The 19,313-nt window shown below is 45.2% G+C and overlaps 1 protein-coding gene across 1 annotated transcript; it reads left to right on the top strand.

Moving 5' to 3' along the window:
• Positions 1–2,393: 2,393 nt before the first annotated feature.
• On the top strand, positions 2,394–16,925 carry LOC129329130 (zinc finger protein 85-like). Its single transcript, XM_054978566.1, has 5 exons — positions 2,394–2,442; positions 4,261–4,343; positions 8,807–8,933; positions 9,737–9,835; positions 13,540–16,925. Exons 1-5 carry the CDS (start codon positions 2,424–2,426, stop codon positions 15,264–15,266), a joined length of 2,055 nt encoding a protein of 684 aa, XP_054834541.1. The 5' UTR covers positions 2,394–2,423; the 3' UTR covers positions 15,267–16,925.
• Positions 16,926–19,313: the final 2,388 nt, after the last annotated feature.

The following is a 19,313-nucleotide window of genomic DNA, read 5'->3' as shown; positions in this document are numbered from 1 at the left end:
CACGGCATACTGTGCATATATAGGGATAAAAGGGATAAAAAGTCGGCAACATGGTTTGGCTTTTATGTCTTAGGATGTCCAGCATGGTTATTCTCGAAGAGTTTTCCAATCCCAAATCAGTTTGTGTGATAGTCACCTTGCCCCCCCTCCCTCGCCAAGACATTTGAGCCTGCTCTCCCCACTCCCGTTCTCGCACTCTAACCATTACCCTTCACTGCCTTCCTTGTGCACTGCCCAAAGCAGCTTTAATTTAAATTTAATTTAAAAAGGAGTCTGTAAAACAGGAGTTGACTGAATCTTGAGGCCAAGGGTAAAAGTTTGCTTACACTTGTATGAAAAGGCCTTTCCATTTTTTTTCAAGAAATGAAGGCCTGCAATAAGGGGCTAAACATATTCACTGGGGGAGGAATTCCCAGAGTCTTGGCAGAGTACCTTTGTGTGAGTCCCTTCCAAACCTGCATCTGCCAGACTGGGTTCCCGCCGGGGCACCTGGAGAATATATCAGACCGTCTAGTCCAACCCCCTACCCAAGGCAGGAACAGCCTAAAGCATTGCCAAGAAGGATTCGTCTAGCCACTCCTTGAAGACTGCCAGTGAGGGGGAATCCATCACGTCCCTAGACATCTGATTCTACTATTGGATTACTCTTAATGTGAATAATAATAATAACAAGAACAACAACATTCAATTTATATACTGCCCTTCAGGATGACTTAACACCCACTCAGAGCAGTTTACAAAGTATGTCATTATTATCCCCACAACAATAAATAACCTGTGAGGTGAGTGGGGATGAGAGAGCTCCTAGAAGCTGTGACTGTCCTAAGGTCACCCAACTGGCTACAAGTGGAGGAGTGGGGAATCAAACCCGGCTCTCCAGATTAGAGCCCTGCACTCTTAACCACTACAACAAACTGGCTCTCAGCTTTTCCTAATGTCCAACTAGTATCATTTCTGTTTTTTGTATTCTGTTGCCAATAGGAACAGCTGGCTTCCCTCCTCTAAGTGACAGCCTTTTAAATACTGTAAGAGAGCAATCATGTCTCCCCTCAGCCTCTTCTTCTTCAAACTGAACATTCCCGGGTCCCTCAGTCTTTCCTCGCAGGGCTCGGTCTCCGGGCCCCTGAGCATCCTGGTTGCTCTCCTCTGCACTCGTTCCAATTCGTCCACATCCTTTTTGAAGTGAGGCCTCCAAAACTGTACACAATCCTCTAGGCATGGCCTGACCAATGTAGCATATAGTGGGACAATGACATCGCATGATTTGGCCGTTATGCCTTTATTGATAAACCCCAAGATGGTGTTCGCCTGTTTTGCTGCTGCATCTCACTGACTGCTTATATTTAGCTTTCCATCCGCACCTAACCCAAGGTCTTGTTCACACGTATTGCTATCCAGAAGTGTATCCTTCACGTAGAATACATGCTTCGTATTTTTGTTACCCAGGTCAAGAACCCGGCACTTGTCCATGTTAAATTGCATCTTATTCAAATCTGCCTGCTTTTCAGACTGTGTTTAGATCTCGTTGAATTCAACCCCTGCCTTCAAGGGTGTTTGCTGCTCCTCCCAGTTTGGTATTATCTGTAAATTTGACGAGGAATCCCTTCAGATCTCGTCCATATCATTTATAAGAATATTGAAAAGCACTGGACCAAGCCCTGCGGCGCTGTACATCCATCTAACCATCCCAGAATCCAGTCCACCGTCCACCAGTTTACCCATCAGAACGTCATAAAGAACTTTGTCAGAAGCTTTACTGAAATCCAGATAAAGGACATCAACAGCATTCCTCCCGTGACCCAGGAAGCCTGTCACTCAGTCCTAGAAGGAGATGAGGCGGGCCTGGCTGGGCCTGTTGGGGACCAATCCAGGCTGACCTCCCCGTATCACCACTTTGTCCCTCTGATGCTTGCAGGCTGACCCCTTTAATATCTGCTCCAGTATCTTCCCTGGGACAGAGGCCAGGCTGACCCAGGGAACGCCATTAGACCTTTAAGGAGGTGTTGCATTTCTACAAGGGGGGGGGGTTAAAATGCTTGTTTTAGAAATGTGCTCCTCAGGATTCTTTCTTGGCAAAACGTGGCTGTCATTTGCCAGAAGTCTCGAGGGACCTTTGAAAGGAAAGGGGAAACCCAGGTTCGAACTTGGAAAAGAGAAGAAGAAACAGAAGCAGCCTCCTGACCCTTCCATGTAGGATATCCAACGTACTTGATGCCATTTGACGTTTCTCTGCCTCGGCAGCCCCTTTCCTTTCTCTCTCCCAGGTCCTTTCTCAAGTGGGGAGCCCCTCTCCCAGGGTTAAAACGAGAGAGTCTGCAGTTCTAGACAGGCACATGGCATGTGTGTGTGTGCGTTTGTGCAGAGCCGTTTCCTGCCCTCCCCGTGTGCAAAAGTCCCGCCTTTGTTTCCCGGCTGCTGCTTGCATGGCTGGAAGGGAATCGGGTGAGCTCAAAGGGGCTTTGGGGGGGAGGAGATATGGGGGGGGGGGTGCAATGCAAGAGCTGAGGCCGAGCAAAAGGAGGGCTGTTATAAGGCCCCCCCTCCCAGATGTTTGCTGTCTGCTCTGACTCTGTATTCGTTGTGGCAGGAATTTCAGGAGCTAGCAATGCAATTCTTTGGAAAAGGTTAAGTGAAGGCGCTCCTCAGGCTATGCTAAGGAAGGGCGATATGGGATGGGGGTGCAATGCTAGAGCCAAGGCCCACTCAGAGCAGTTTACAAAGTATGTAATTATTATCCCCACAACAATCACCCTGTGAGGTGGGTGGAGAGAGCTCTGAGAGAGCTGTGACTGACCCAAAGTCACCCAGCTGGCTTCAAGTGGAGGAGTGGGGAATCAAACCTAGTTCTCCAGATTAGAGTCCCACCGCTCTTAACCTCTACACCAAACTGGCTCTCAACGCAGACAATGTACTGAGGATAGGGGAAATCCATGTCTGTTCTTGCCTTTCCTCTAAAAACTCTTCTTTCCCCCTTCTTTAAATCTCTCTCTCCCCCCCCACTCTCTCTTCTCCTTGTGGCATTCCCAGGTACAGAGTTCCTTCTCCTTTTCTGTAACGCTTCATACACCTGTCCCTCTGAATGCAACAATCACACTGTCCCTATGCGGTACCATTTCAGTTCCTGAACCCCTCTATATTTCTCTCAATGCATCCTGATCCTTGCTTTGGGAAAGATCTGGTTGTTTTGTGGTTCCTAGAGGCCCTTTGTGCTTGCCTTCCAGCTCTCCAGGTAAAAGATCCTTAAATCGCATGTTCTGCTTCCCCTCATTGGGAAGTGTGTCAATTTTCCAAGTTAGCCAGACTGAGGGAGCGGGAAGCGGTTTTCCCTCGACACTGAGCTTAATTCCCCCAAATTGGTTGTGGTTCTGGGTGAGCATCCCAAACCCGACTTAGAGAGTCCACACATGTCTAAGGAAACATGGGAATTCGGATCACGTGTAGTAATAGGGAGAAGCTACTAATTTATAGGGAGAGCCCCTCCCTTCCATTTAAACCTCCCCCTGCAGCCTCAGAAAGAGCAGGGGGGACAAATAGGAAAGGGTCCTGCTTGTCCTTTTGGATTGGGGAAGGGGACGGTGGGTCAAAGCTGCAGAGCAGCAGGAGGGGTGGGAGATTGGGGAGGGGGATAGTTTCCCAAGATAATGAACCAGAGTTGCAGGATGTTTTCAGGGACAGCAGTTTGAGGAGCTGGTCGGGAAAAAAAAGACCAGGCATGCCTTGAAGAGGTCAGTCTCTGACCTAATTCAGACAAGCAGAGACGTAACTTCTCCTTTGCAAGCTTATTTTGTCTGCAGGGAGGAGTTTTCCCATCATGCAAAGGAACATGTTTAGTTGCCAGGTCCAGAGGTGGACTTTTCCCACTTCCGTCCCAGCCCCTCAGGGCCTCTCACTCCTCCTGGCCTCTCCTCAAGGGGTGGGGCAGACCGGAGGGTCCCTCAGAGGGGAGAAGGGACTGGTGTGGCTTCCGGCAGGGACAGGGATCCCTCAGTGCCCAGGAATGGATTTGGCAAGCTCAGAAAGAATCATGGCCGGGACGGGAGGGGGACGGAGGGATGAGGAAGGGGGAACCTTCCCCCAAGCAAAAGGGGGGGCTGGGGGGAAAGATGGCTGGGTGAAGACTCTGGAGCCTTCCTTGAGCGAACCCAATACGTTGAATTCTGTTCTGAAGCAAATCCAGAGAGAGCCTCACTGAGGACGCTGGCACAGAAGATGTGGGCATAGTATAAAGACATTTACATCCTTTCTTTTTCACCTTCCCAGGCAGCCAGGAAGCCCCCTTGATGCCTCCTCCACCCTCTCCTCCATCCGATGAAGTGAAAAGAGCCGCCATGAAGCCAGCTCAGGTAAAGGTAGGGGAGGGAGTGAGTGCCAGAGGGCAGGAACGGTTCCTTCTGAGTCCCCAGGCTCAGAGGATGGGGCTCTTTCAGTTCTGGCCACAGCCTGTCTGCTGAGAAGCCCAATCAGGGTCAGTAAAACCCTGCTGGTTATGATCTCCCAGGTGCGGCCTGGATTTCTCCTGGAATCACAACTGATCTCCCAAATACAGTAATCAAGGCAGACTCTGTGGTATCGTGTCCCTGCTGAGCTCCATCCCGAGATATTACCCTTAAATCTCTGTGAATTTCACATGCCGGAATTGGCAACCCGTGGGGGTGTGGGTGTGTGTGTGTGTGTGTGTGTGTTTCGGGGCGTGGGTGTGGGTGTGGGTGTGTTCTCCTTAGGCTGCCCAGCAGAAACCCATTTTACAGTGTTGATGGCCAGGTGCAAAAATGTCAAACTCTTGTAAATAGATCAATATAGGAAGCTGGATTGATTGATAGTTTCAGGTGGGTGGCCATGTTGTTCTTCAGTAGACCCACCATGGTTGGGAGTCCAGCAGCACCTCGAAGACCAATAGGATTTTCTGCAGAATAAGATTTCAAGAGACAAATTTTCCTTCTTCAGGTACAAGCAGACATGGAGATCCCTGAGTCTTTCTATCCCATTCAGAAGGCTTGGAGGGTGTTGCAAAGAAGGGAGGAGGGATGTAGAGGTCCAATGTGAAACATAAGACAGAAAATTAGCCTCTGTTGTAAGATAAAAATCCTATGTCTTTGTTCAGGCCTGGAGGCTCCATTGTTCTGAATCTGTGAACGAAGCCAATTTCAGTAATCTCATCCCCCTCCCTTGCCGTTTCTGTCTTTGCGGACTGCCACCCACTCTTACGTTGGTGGAAGGTAAACAGTGTATGGACCAGAGATGCTGTGGCTGATGTTGTTAGGTCCAGAGATTGTGTTGTTTGGGTGAATGCAGGGACTGAGTTGAGATCTTTGTTTATTACAGGCCCAGGTCCGAGAGTCCGTGTCCATGTTAGGGAGTCCATTATTATGAGTGAGAAGTTATTTAAGGTTTTTGGGGTTTCTGTGGGCAAGAAATGGATTTGCCCCCCAATGGCTGTGAGAGAGAAGTATCATCGTCCAGCGTAGATTGGAGGTCAGTAATGAGGTGTTGAACTGGTTTCAGCCGAGAGCTGCATGTGGCCACCAGGGGGCGTTCTGTTCTTGTTTGGGCCCATCTTCTAATAGGTGATCTCTTGGTATTGTTCTGGATTTTTCCAATCTGTTTCCTTACTATATGTCATATATGCTGCCTGCATTTGTGCTATCTAATATGCTGATGCCCTAAACAACTGACAGTATGTTGCATTTATGCCACGTAATTGATCCTAGCTCTGTATGGTTTGCTCAGTTCATTTGCTTGATGCTGTACTCCATATTTGTCTGTGTATTCAAAGCCGTATTATTCTGAGACTGTTACTTGTTACATATGATCTGCTGTGTTGCGGACACTGATCCTTTTCTCATCCTTATCTAGACATAACACTTAAATATTCCCATAGACTCCAGACAACTTCCCGCTCAAATGAAAAGCGGGCTTTTCTACCTCATATCAAGAGGCATACTGTTTGAAGTGTTACTTCAGCCAATCTAGCTATTACCAATGTATATGATTTCCCTTCTCAATAAAGCTCTTAACCAGTGCAGCTGCCTGCTTGATGTACAGGCTGGGGGATCAACCTGCCAGGGACGGACCGGCTAGGACTGACACTATACCAGTAATTCCAAAAATACCAGTTGTATATCCTGCTGGTGAAAATCTCTGTCACAGGGATTGGAAGAGATGTGACTGTAGCGTAGAGCTTGGCTGTGGACGATGGATGGTTTGTTGAGACATTTGGTAATCTTGTGTGGATTGACTGGTGGTAGATTGGAAGTCACTGAGGTCGTGGTGGAACTTCTGTAGTGCTTCTTTCCCATGTGTCTAGACTATAAGAAATGTTATCCAGAGCTTTTTTTCTGGGAAAAGAGGTGGTGGAACTCAGTGGGTTGCCCTCAGAGAAAATGGTCACATGGCTGGTGGCCCTGCCCCCTGATCTCCAGACAGAGGGGAGTTTAGATTGCCCTCTGTGCCGCTCAGCGGCGTGGAGGGCAATCTCAACTCCCCTCTGTCCGGAGATCAGGGGGCGGGGCCACCAGCCATGTGACCATTTTCAAGAGGTTCCGGAACTCCGTTCCCCTGCGTTCCCCCTGAAAAAAAGCCCTGATGTTATCAATATATCTCAGGTGTAAGAGGGATCTTAATAGATGGGGATGAGGAAGCGCTGCTCCAAGTCAGCCATGAAAATGTTGGCATATTGTGGGGAAAGAAAGGAAAAAGTTTGCCTTCCAAGTTGCCAAAAAATGAAATACATAAATACAAAGGGAGACACAGTGAAAGTGGAAAAATATAAAATGAATCTGAAGTGCCCTAAAAAGAAAAAAATTGAAGCTGAATGAAAAATGCAAAATATAGATAAAAATCATCGACCAGGGCCCGGGTCTTTTTCACAGTGGCTGCTGCTCCTTGGACTAGGAGAGGAGGGGCAACGAGAGAGCCCCCTCCTTGGAGATCTTCAATGGGTGCTGCAAGCCTGGCCTATTTGTCATGGCTTTTGAGGAAGGGGGGGGTGAAGGGCAGGCATCTTTGAATGGTGAGAGGGAGGGACTTTAATCTTGGTCTTTATTTTGAAAGTTTTTAATCATTTTATCAGATGCTTGGAACTATGTGGAAAGGTGAGCTATAAATATTTCAATGACTAAATAAATAAATGAATTACATAGCTGCCCAGTAGCTCACTATTCATGCATTATAACAAAAATATATGCATTATAACTATTCATACCTTATAATAAAAATACATTCATACATTATAACAACTAAAATCGACAGAATGGCTTTAGTAACCATCTACAGTGAGATCCAAAATAGGAAGGAAGGAACGAAAATGAAGTGGGATAGAATGACATTGGCTAGTCAATTGTTTCGACACATAATCTTCCTCCAACCCAAATAACATTTCTCTTCCATCTCCTTAATAACAACTCATGTATAGAAAAACTTTTAAAATGAGACCACCTGGAACAATCAGATGCCGCACAGGTGAGCTTCAGCAAAGCTCTTCCTGAAGTAGCTCAAAATATGTGACAAGATTTACCCTTTTAACATTCACCCTTACAGATATTATCTACATCTTTAGCTCTTTAAGCTTCTCCTGGTTTGCTCATTGCTTTCCACCCTCTGAAAACTTGACTAATATAATATGGGAAATAAAAATTCAAATGATTAAAAAAGAAATCAATTTTTTTTAATTCATCAAAGCGTCCCAGCTTCTGGGTTGATTCCAAATCCATGTTCCTGTCCAATGCTGCCTTTTGTTCATTTTGACATTATTCAGAGTAAATATTCTGCCTGATCAAACCAGCTCTATGTATTGTCGAAGGCTTTCACGGCCGGAGAACGATGGTTGTTGTGGTTTTTCCGGGCTGTATTGCCGTGGTCTTGGCATTGTAGTTCCTGACGTTTCGCCAGCAGCTGTGGCTGGCATCTTCAGAGGTGTAGCACCAAAAGACAGGGATCTCTCAGTGTCACAGTGTGGAAAAGATGTGGCAGGTCATTTATATCTACTCAGGAGGGGTTGGGTTGAGCTGAGTCATCCTGTAAGAGTTTCCCAGGGTGTGGAATGCTAATGGCGGGAGGCTTCACTGTATCCTGAGGAGGTTCTTTTGCATATGGATTGGTGCTTGATGTGCTAATCTTCTCTGCAGGGCTATTGTCGGGTGTGGAGTGTTTTGTTAGCCTGGTGTTTTTCAGAACTGGAAACCATGCTCTGTTCATTCTTAAGGTTTCTTCTTTCCTGTTGAAGTTTTGCTTATGCTTGTGAATTTCAATGGCTTCCCTGTGCAGTCTGACAAAGTAGTTGGAAGTGTTGTCCAGTATTTTGGTGTCCTGGAATAAGATACTGTGCCCTGTTTGAGTTAGGCTATGTTCAGCCACTGCTGATTTTTCAGGTTGTCCAAGTCTGCAGTGTCTTTCATGTTCTTTTATTCTTGTCTAGATGCTACGCTTTGTGGTCCTGATGTAAACTTGTCCACAGCTGCAGGGTATACGGTATACTCTTGCAGAGGTGAGGGGGTCTCTACTGTCTTTTGCTGATCGTAGCATCTGTTGTATGCCAGCTCTATTTGTCCAGTTTTGACAGCCAGGTGCAGGACACTGTCTCTGAGCCAAGGTGTCCTCTTGAAGAGCTGACTTTGCTTTGGGCCTAGCAAGGCCTATACACTCGAACAGCCTGCTGTTCAGGCCCAGGGAGCCTTAAAGGAGGGTGCAAAGCAAACCCAAAAACTTTCAAAAAGGTCCAGTCTAACAGCATTTAGCCATCTATTGGTCCGTACATTGCTGACACCTCCTTCCTCTTCTTCTTTTTATTTTTCCACTTTTTCTTCTTCAGGGTGGGGTGTCCTTTGAAGAGGTGGCTGTGTATTTCTCCAAGGGGGAGTGGAGCCTGCTGAGCCCAGCTGAGAGATCCCTGTACAAGGAAGTCATGCTGGAGAATTTTGGGAACGTGGCCTCTCTGGGTGAGGGTCCTTTTCCCCTGGGCTGTCTCCATCATGCTCTGAGGAGGGGCTGAGGAGGGGTCCTTAAAGCGGAAGGATGTGGGCAGGCTGTGAGCCCTGGGTCTGATGCCTGATTGCTGCCCCCTCCATGAGGCTTCTTGTGATGTGGAGGGGGGGGTTCTGCGTTCTCCTTACAGAGCGGGATCCCCTGCTTAGCAGTCATTGGACCACCTGAGAGGGCAGCAGGAGAGATGCCAAGAGATGCCAGGTTTGAGGAAAGTGGGAGGGTCAAAGCAGGGCTTCCTTCTAGGCTGGGCCTTGTCTTGGGTGTGGCTGTTTGTATGTAATTTGGTGTCAAGACACAACTGGCTTAAGACAACCCCAGAGGGAGTTCCAGGCAAGACATGGTTTATCAGTGCCTGCCTGTGCATAGTGACCCAGGACTTCTTGGATGATTTCCCATCCAGCAGCTAACCAGCACCAGACTTGCTTAGATCTGAAGAGATCAGGCTAACATGGGCCATCTAGGTATGGGCAGGCCTGCCTTACCTGCACTGAGATATAGCTGTAGAGGGAAGTCCCCCGGCTTCTGTGCTTCTGAGTTCTCAGCTGACATTTCTGTCTCAGCTGGACTGGGAGCAGGAGCAGAACCGCCAATACTGGATGGAAGGTTCTCGGCCCATCGTGTTCTCCGCCTCCCACGAAGCCCTGTTGCTTGCCTGTAGTGCATTTCAGGAGGTATGGAGTGAACTTGTATTGGAATTGCTGAATTGATGTGCACAGGAAACAATAATAATTTTCTGGACTTCTTTTTCTGACAAAAGGACCTCTGATTGCCAAACCGGACCTCGTATCCAGGCTGGAAGAAGAGGAGGAGCTGCCTATCTCTGATGAAGAAGAGGGTCTGGCTGGTAGCAGCCTAGGTCTGTAGTTTGTCTCTCTGTGTTGCTTGGGGTTCCTTCCAAGGGCTGGTGGGTTTCCCGGTTCTTATCTTCACACTTGTTTCTGCTCAGAAGCACATAAAGGCTTTTGAAGGCTCAAATGGTGTCTGTAGATCATGATAATACGCAGCATCCTCCTTCTACCCTCTCTGATCCATTTTTGAAAACTGAGCTCTGTTTCTTCCACAAAATGTCTCTCTGGCAAGGCCGTTCCCAGCCCTGTTACCCCTGAGATACATTTAATTAGAGCTGCCAGGAATTGAACCACAGACCTTGCACTTGGACAGCATGAGCTTTACCACAGAAAAATTACACAAAACAACTCCAGACAATGTGTTCGTGCACACACCTTCCCTCCTCCCCCATTCCCCCATCACAGAGCACTCTTGACAGTGATTCTGATGGACCTGACCTGTAAATATTTACCTAAGGAAAATCCATCATCTTGCGGAGGCAATGGTAGCTTTCCAAGCATCATTTCACCCCTAAGTAGGCTTCCCCTCTTCTCGAAAGCTTTCACGGCCGGAGAACGATGGTTGTTGTGGGTTTTCCGGGCTGTATTGCCGTGGTCTTGGCATTGTAGTTCCTGACGTTTGTAGTTCCAGACTGACACTGAGAGATCTCTGTCTTTTGGTGCTACACCTCTGAAGATGCCAGCCACAGCTGCTGGCGAAACGTCAGGAACTACAATGCCAAGACCACGGCAATACAGCCCGGAAAACCCACAACAACCATCGTTCCCCTCTTCTGATTGTTTGGAGCAGGGAGTCAGGAAGCTGCTGGGGTCCCCCAAACCATGGTTGTAATGGACGAGGACAGATAGGGCAGGATGTTTTATGATGAGTGACCAGCTTTGGGGCTGAAATCCTTTATCTTGTTAGTTACCCTTGGATTTTGGAGGCGGGCTGGCTAACACAACTTTTTCTTCTTCTTTTTTAAAAAAAATTTATTGGGTAGCTCAACATAATTATTACATATAAAGTCAACTTCATTTTTCTCTCTATAGCAATTACTCTACAATTACCAATTAACGTATACATTTCCCACCCTCCCTCCCTTTCCTTTGACTCCCAACAGCACTAAAACCCTTTTAATTCTTAAAATTCTTCCTTCTACTCTATTATTTCTCCTTATTTTCAAAGGTAAAGTTCTTACATATAGCTTACCCCATTATCCTACACACATCAATAGTTATCCATAGACCACAATTGACCTTTTACATTCCATTTATTTTCCACATATTCTTTAAGTTTTTCCCAATCCCTTAAAAATTCATTTGGACTTTGTTCCCTCAGTTTTGTGGTCAACTTATCCCTTTCCACCATATATAACAGTTTTTGTATCCATTCTTCAACTTCTGGTCTCTCCTCTTGCTTCCAATATTGCGCATACAGTAGACTAGCTGCTACAATCATATACCATAATAATGTTCTATCCGCTACATTAACATTTTCCATATTAAGTCTTAACAGAAACATTTCAGGATTTTTTTGGCAAATTGCCCTTCATAATTTTCGGCGTTTCCATGTACATCTTAGACCAAAATTGTTTCGCTTTATCACAAGTCCACCACATATGGTAGAAAGAGTCTTCATTTTGTTTACATTTCCAACATTTGTTTGACATAACATTACTCATATTTGCTAGCTTTTTCGGTGTTAAGTACCATCTATACATCATCTTATATCTATTTTCTTTTAGATTTACACATGTAGATGTTTTCATAGTATTTTCCCACATGCCTCCATTGTAATCTCTTTATTAACATTTAAAGACCATTTCACCATTTGAATCTTGACCACTTCATCTTCCGTTTACCATTTCAATAACAATTTATAAACGTTAGAGATTATCTTTGTTCCCTCTCCTAACAGAAGTTCTTCTAATTCTGAATTTCTAGTTCTAAAACCAACTCTCCTTTTATCTGATTCAAATAAATCTTTAATTTGTAAATATTGTAACCATCCATATTTAAAAGCTAAATCTTCTTTTTTCTTCATTTTAACTATATCTCTTTCTATCAACAGTAAGTCCTTGTACGTTATCCAGTCTTCACCTTGATATTCTGTATGTGGTTTTATCAACTCTGCCGGGATAATCCATAATGGTCTTTTCTCCTCTACATATTTTTTATATTTTTGCCAAACCGAAAAACATTTTTCCTTACGTAATGATGCTGAAACATACCATCCATTTTATATTTATCATACCATAAATATGCATGCCACCCAAAAAGATTATTATGGCCCTCCAAAGTTAACAACTTACAGTTAGATAAGTTTACCCAGTCTCTTAACCATGTCAAACGTATCGCTTCATGGTATAGTCTCAAATTTGGTAATTGTAAGCCACCTCTTTCTTTCGCATCGCACATGTTGTGATGCTAACATGACTTTTTCTATTAACACTTTTTTATTGGCCGAGCTGATTCTACCAACTTTCTGCTCCAAAACTCAAGGACTGGATTCATTCATCAGATGCACGGGGTTTGTAAGATTCAAGTCAGTCACAGCCTCTCTGTGTTCCTTTTCTTGGTTTGTATCCATGTCCTGAAACTATATTTTCTATATAGCTGCCCTGAGCCCATTTGTGGGGAGGGCGGGGTATAAATCGAATAAAATAAATAAAGAATTAAATAAATAAATTGAGCTTGTAGTGAAAAAGCTAATTAGCTTGGAACACATGACTTGGCTTCCTCCCCATTAACCTTGTTTCTTTCTCACACTGCTTATGTCACTCAGTTCTGGCAGCTGCTTCTGGTTTCTGAAATACGGAGCAGGAAACTGGGTGCAGGGATGGGTGGAGTCATGAGGGATTTCAGCTGAGATGAGCGAATCTCCATCACTGGAACAACTTCTGTCCTGGTTTCCGAGCAGGGCTGCGTCTCTCTCAAGGGCCATTTCTCTCACGGGGGAGTGCAGGAGGCTCCTGGGGTGTTGGATGAAAGAGCCACAGAGTTAGCAGGGGAGCTCTGAGCTGAGCTGGATGTAGCACAGGCTGAGAATCCACAGGGGGCCTGTGCCTGCCAGGGGCGGAACTGGAGGTGAAGGGAGAGTGAAGTCCTTCCCCAGGTTGGGTTCCCTTGTTGAATGTACGATGGATTTTTTATTTTTCTCTCCATTCCTGCTTCCTTCCCATGTTTTATTATTAAAAAAAGCGGTGCTGGACCTGAAGACTATTTGAGGCCCCTGCTCCTTTGTTGTACTGAGAGAGAAGGTGATCAAGATTTTGTTCTGAACTTTTGGGGTTACCCCTCTGAGGATAGCAGGACTTATCTTTCCAGTTATGGCCAGATTGAAGATTGTGGATCAGATACCTTTGGCAGAAAATCCACACGGCCTTTAGCACTGCCCCAATTTCATCATCCCCCGATGACCTGGGAAGAGCAAAGAATCAACTAGTCCATTATCTGAGTACAAACTTAGTGTCTTCTTGCTGCATTCTGGGTTGGCTCCTCTAACTTGCAGTTCACGTCAAAGAAGGAAATCTGCACCAGTCATTGTCCCAGTTTAAACCAATTTTCTATTTAATTGCCACAAACAAGGCGTTGGTCAATACCATCAAGCATTCCCAACATAGGCTTGAAAGTGTCCAGACAACAGTCTTTTGAAGTCTTCCATTCTCAATGTCAGTTGGTTTACTTCTATGTATGTGTGTTGATGCCCGGTTTCTCTTTTTTTCCACAGATGCTGTGTGGGAGGTGGCAACTGAATATCCAGTGACGGAGAGAGAATACATGTATTCAGATGTGGACGAGAACATTGAATATTGCGATGCAGTGAGCGTGGTGGAAGGAACAAACCCACTTAATGAGAGGGAAAACTGTGATGTTTTCCAAGATGACAATTCTGAAGAAATCGCACCCCTTCAGAAAATATCCAAAGGAGACACTAGAGATGAATGCCAAGGAAGCGTGGAAGGATTTTCTGAAATACCAGAGACAAGTATGCATTTGAACACCAATAATACAAGGAGAACTATTAAATGCCTGGATTGTGTAAAAACCTTTGGATGGAAACATGCTCTAACTTTCCATCAAAAAAATCATGCAGGAAATAAAAAACATAAATGTCTGGAGTGTGGGAAAAGCTTCAGACAGAAGGGTCACCTTACTGACCACCGAAGAATTCACACAGGGGAGAAACCTTATAAATGCCTGGATTGTGGAAAATGCTTCACTTGTAGTGGAAACCTTACTGCCCACCGAAGAATTCACACAGGAGAAAAACCATATAAATGTCCGGAGTGTGGGAAATGCTTCAGTGAGAGTGGAAGCCTTACTGCCCACCAAAGAATTCACACAGGAGAGAAACCATATAAATGTTTGGAGTGTGGAAAATGTTTCAATGAGAGTGGAAGGCTTACTGCCCACCAAAGAATTCACACAGGAGAGAAACCATATATATGCCTGGAGTGTGGAAAATGCTTCAGTGAGAGTGGAAGCCTTACAGCCCACCGAAGAATTCACACAGGCGAGAAACCATATAAATGCCTGGAGTGTAGAAAAAGCTTCAGACGGAGTGGACAGCTTAATGCCCACCGAAAAATTCACACAGAGGAGAAACCATATAAATGCCTGTTGTGTGGGAAAAGTTTCAGACGGAGGGGGCACCTTACTTACCACCAAAGAATTCACACAGGGGAGAAACCTTATAAATGCTTGGAGTGTGGAAAAACCTTTAGATGCAAAAATACTATAACTTCCCATCAAAAAAATCATGCAGGGCATAAAAAATATGAATGCCCGGAGTGTGGGAAAAGCTTCTGTCTGAGTGGAGAACTTATTATCCACCGAAGAATTCACACAGGGGAGAAACCATACAAATGCCTGGTGTGTCAAAAAAGCTTCAGTAAGAGTGGAAGCCTTACTGCCCACCAAAGAATTCACACAGGGGAGAAACCATATGAATGCCTGGAGTGTGGGAAAACCTTCAGAATGAGTGGAAACCTTACTCACCACCAAGTAATTCACACAGAGGAGAAACCTTATAAATGCCTGGAGTGTGGAAAAAGCTTCAGTGAGAGTAGAAGACTTACTGCCCACCGAAGCATTCACACAGGGGAGAAACCATATACATGCCTAGAATGTGGAAAAAGCTTCAAACGGAGTGCACATCTTACTTCCCACCAAAGAATTCACACTGGGGAGAAACCTTATAAATGCTTGGAGTGTGGAAAAAGCTTCAGGGATAATAGACACCTTACTGTCCACCAAAGAATTCACACAGGGGAGAAACCCTATAAATGCCTGGAGTGTGGAAAAAGCTTCAGTCAGAGTGGAAACCTTACTCACCACCAAATAATTCACACGGAGGAGAAACCTTATAAATGCCTGGAATGTGGAAAAGCCTTTGGACGAAAAGATACCCTAACATCCCATCAAAGAATTCACATGGGGAAGCAAATCAGATAAGGGCCTGGAATTCAGAAAAGGCTTCAGTGACCTTGGAAGCTTTATTTTCCACCCAAAAAATCATGCAGGGGATAAAAAACATGAATTCCTGGAGTGTGGGAAAAGCTTCTGAGTGGATAACGTACTGTCCACAGAAGAATTCACACAGGGGAGAAACCATACAAATGCCTGGAGTGTCAAAAAAGCTTCAGTAAGAGTGAGAGGAGTTAGCCGTGTTAGTCTGTAGCAGCAAAATCAAAAAGAGCATTCATCTGACGAAGAGAACTCTGATTCTGGAAAGCTTATGTTACAATAAAATTGGTTAGTCTTAAAGGTGCTACTGGTCTCTTTTTGATTTCAGTAAGAGTGGAAGCCTTTCTTCCCATCAAAGAATTCTCACAGGGGAGAAACCATATAAATGCCTGGCGTGTGGGAGAAACTTTAAATGCAGTTCAGCCCTTACTTCCCATCAATCAAATCACGCAGGGGACCCTGAAATATTTTGAAGTATCATCCGGCACCTAGAATGGAACCTGAAAACTGAACAGTGTCTGTAGCATGTATTCTTTGCCTAAATTTTAATAGTAAGCATATTCTGGCATTCTATAGTGCTGGAGTTTCTGTCTTCAAGGCCAGATCCGTGATGAATGTGTTATAGTCGTCTGGCCACTTGATTGCTCTGGCTAGATCCACGTGGCCTGATCGGCAGGTCAAGGTAAAGAGCCTTCCCACATGCATAGAAGCAGAGAGAGATATAAGCTGAGTCAGCTGTTGTGCATGTTGCTGCTCTGAGCCTGGAAAAGCTGTAAAAGAACTGGTTAATTCAAACCTGAGAATATCAAATACAGCTGATCAAAGAAATTTGTCATGTTTTAGCAGTTAGGAAAGGTTGCTCTCCTAGCGTGTTAGCAGCTTATGCAACATTTTCCAGTGGGGAGGGGGAGATTAGATCACTCAGCTTGCCCAAACGCTTCCCACCCACCCCTCCAAAGACAGATTGCTAGGTAAGAGCTGATGCAGCTGGAATGTGACTTGCATCCATCCCGAACTCTGCTCAAGTGAGCAAAGGTGTTTTAGCTCATGTTGTGTGAGGAGGCCCTGTGGATTTGTGGGAACTGGAGGGGCAGGAGGATGCAGCTGGATTAGGGTGGCATCAATGCCGGTCTCTTTCTTGGTTGTTTCAGACGATGTTGCTGGGCGGTTTGATGATAGTTCTAGAATCTGCAAATCCCCGCAGCTTCGCAGCAGACTCCAGCACCTGGATCCATGGCATGGGAACATGGAGACTTGACTACTGTAATGCATTCTCCATAGTCTCCCCTTGGAGACTCCAATCGGTGCTGAACCCCACAGACCTCTAGGCAGAGCATGCATATTACTCCTACTTTGCAATCACTTGGTTGGCTACTCATCAGTTATTGGGCTCAATTCAAGGTTTTGGCAATCTCATACAAAGCCCTTCCTATCTGTGGGACAGCCTCGCCCCCTCTGCTCCACCATAGCAGCTTCACTCATCTGAACAGGGCCTTCTGCAGGTGCCACCCTTCAAAGGGGCAAAATAAACAGCTTCCACTTTACGTGCATCCTCTGTCTCAGCCCCCACCTGATGGAAGGGCCTGCCTGAAGAAGTCAGCAAAGCTCTCACTCTTATGGTTTTCAAGTACCTGTGCAACACTGAACTATTCAGTGTTGCACAGGTACAAAACTATCGCGTTGTTTGCTGAACATCCCAGCTGCTAATTATATTGACTCATTCTATGGAATCCACCTTCATTCTCCATGAGAAAGGTGGACAATCAATAATGTAGATAAATGGAATAAAATAAACTGCTCAGTCTCTACCCGAATGAGTGAAAGTATTTCTCTGGTATTTTCATGGCACCTGTAAAATGTTTTTCAGAATGGAGCTGGATGTATAGGCTCCCACTATCTTTATGCTTCGCCTCCTCCCTTTCTGCTGTGGTCCACTGAACAGTCTCTGTGATTTTGATCAGATATATTTCTATGGTTGTTGTGGGTTTTCCGGGCTGTATTGCCGAGACCACGGCAATACAGCCCGGAAAACCCACAACAACCATCGTTCTCCGGCCGTGAAAGCCTTCGACAAGATATATTTCTGTTTTAACCTAATTTCTTAACCTTCATAGTTCAGGAGCTGGTCAGAAAAAGGACAGGACAGCTTTTAATCCTGTGCGTTGATTACTCTTGCAGAAGAAACCATAGGTTTGTGGCTTTCAGTGAAGTGCCAAGTTTAACCTATTAACTTTACTTTGAGAAATCTACTGTGTTCTAGAGATGTTTTCCAAATGTGTAAATAATAATGGTAAAATATCATGTAAAGGGCATCTGCTTCCAATCAGAGAAGATGGTGGGTGAGAGAACTCTGTGTGTGGAAGGAGTCCAGACATGGCCTAGCATTCTGCCAGTTAAAGTTGCATTTTTGTCTTAAACTGCTAACTACTTGAAGTTTAAGAAATTTTTATTGCATGGGAGTTTTTTTTGTGATGATAGGATTAATTAACATCTGAATGTACCTTTCAAGTTCTTGCCTAATGAAGTGAGATATGTTTTATTTTGAATAAAACATTAACGTGAAGATTTCTTCTTGTTTTGTGGGTTAAAGATCTGGTGCCTAGATTCTTCATTTTTTTGTGCTGGAAAGACAGGTCTCTCTTAAGAGAATGTATCTTCCACAAATCTGACAAGGAGTCTTCGCAATTTAGCTAATTCAGAAAATTCTCACAGGGCTGGATGGTGCAACAGACCCCTAAACAGGAGATGGATTTAAGAATTTGTCTCATGTGGTGCCCAACAACGGAAGAGATTTGTGACTTTTTCCAGCAAGTGTATCAGAAAACGAAACATACCTCCTCAGGCTCAGAGCTGAAGTTCAGAAACGCTTTTCTAATTCAAAAATTCTAATTACAGAATATTTGGCTTTTAGAAAATGGCTCAGATACGTTAGCAGCTAGTGGCCAGAGCAGCATTTTTAGGTCATGTGACTCATTATGGAGGAACACCAGAGCAGGGCGTGACTCTTTTAGTGCCTCAGACGTCTCCCCAGACACACCATAGAGTTTTTATCCATCACCAGCCCTTAATACGCAGGGCCAGGTGGAATCTGAGACAAATTGCCTCAGATTCTGCACATGTCCCCTTCCACGAAAGTGAGATTCCTCTAAGAAAGGTGCAAGAACAACATTATCTTGATCTTCATCCCCGGCGCCACTTTCTTATCCCTGAGGATCTTTTCTCGTTCCTCCATGGCTGCCCTTCCCACTCTCCATCTCCTGACTGCAGTTCCAGTGGAGAAAGCAGCTCCTTGGTAATCCGGACTCTATGGCAGGATTCCCTGCTGAGGTCCCTCCCTTCCCAAAACCTTGCCCTCTCTAGGCTCTACCCCCAAATATCCAGGAATCTCCCGCCCCAGAATTGGCAACCCTAGCTCTGACTCATTGCAGCAACACTAGATGAAGCAACAGCTTCTGAGATCATCCCTTCCAAACAAACTGTAGGCCATAATAGATTTATAACAAAAGGTCACAATCTGCCTTTTTCTCCTCTGGGAAGCCAAAGTGTCCTCCCTTCTTCTCCCTCCCTTGCAAGAACCCTGTGACGTAGGCCAAAGCCAGCCAGCAACTTCCTGTCACAGAATTAATCTTTGAACCGGGATTTGCTTTGCTCTACTCTGACATTGTAACCTCTGCTCTACACAGGCTTTTATAAGTCAGGAAAGTGGTTAAACATCTGCATTTTTCCACAGAGGAGATACTTTCCATCCTCCACATCTGTGCTGCTTGCACAGTAAACTCTTTGCTTCCATGGCTAATCTCTGCCAGGATGGTCTGAGTCCCTTAATTTTGAGAGGCCAATTTTGAGGCTCCTCACTTTATTTTCTGAGGAATTCTGCCTGCCACAGTCATCTGTCACTTCTCGTGCAAATAGCATACGGGTGTGTGTGTGATAAGATGGGCCAATTGGTCCCATTACCTCAATTCTGAGAAGAGAAACTTCAAACATCATCCTGAATCGAGGGGGCAATTTTGCAGTTCCTATATTTAGTTTCGG

The sequence above is a fragment of the Eublepharis macularius genome, chromosome 4, assembly GCF_028583425.1.
Source record: "Eublepharis macularius isolate TG4126 chromosome 4, MPM_Emac_v1.0, whole genome shotgun sequence".
NCBI classification, from domain to species: Eukaryota; Metazoa; Chordata; class Lepidosauria; order Squamata; family Eublepharidae; genus Eublepharis; species Eublepharis macularius.
The sequence above is the reverse complement of the archived record's forward strand: the minus strand, read 5'-3'. Positions and strand labels throughout refer to the sequence as shown.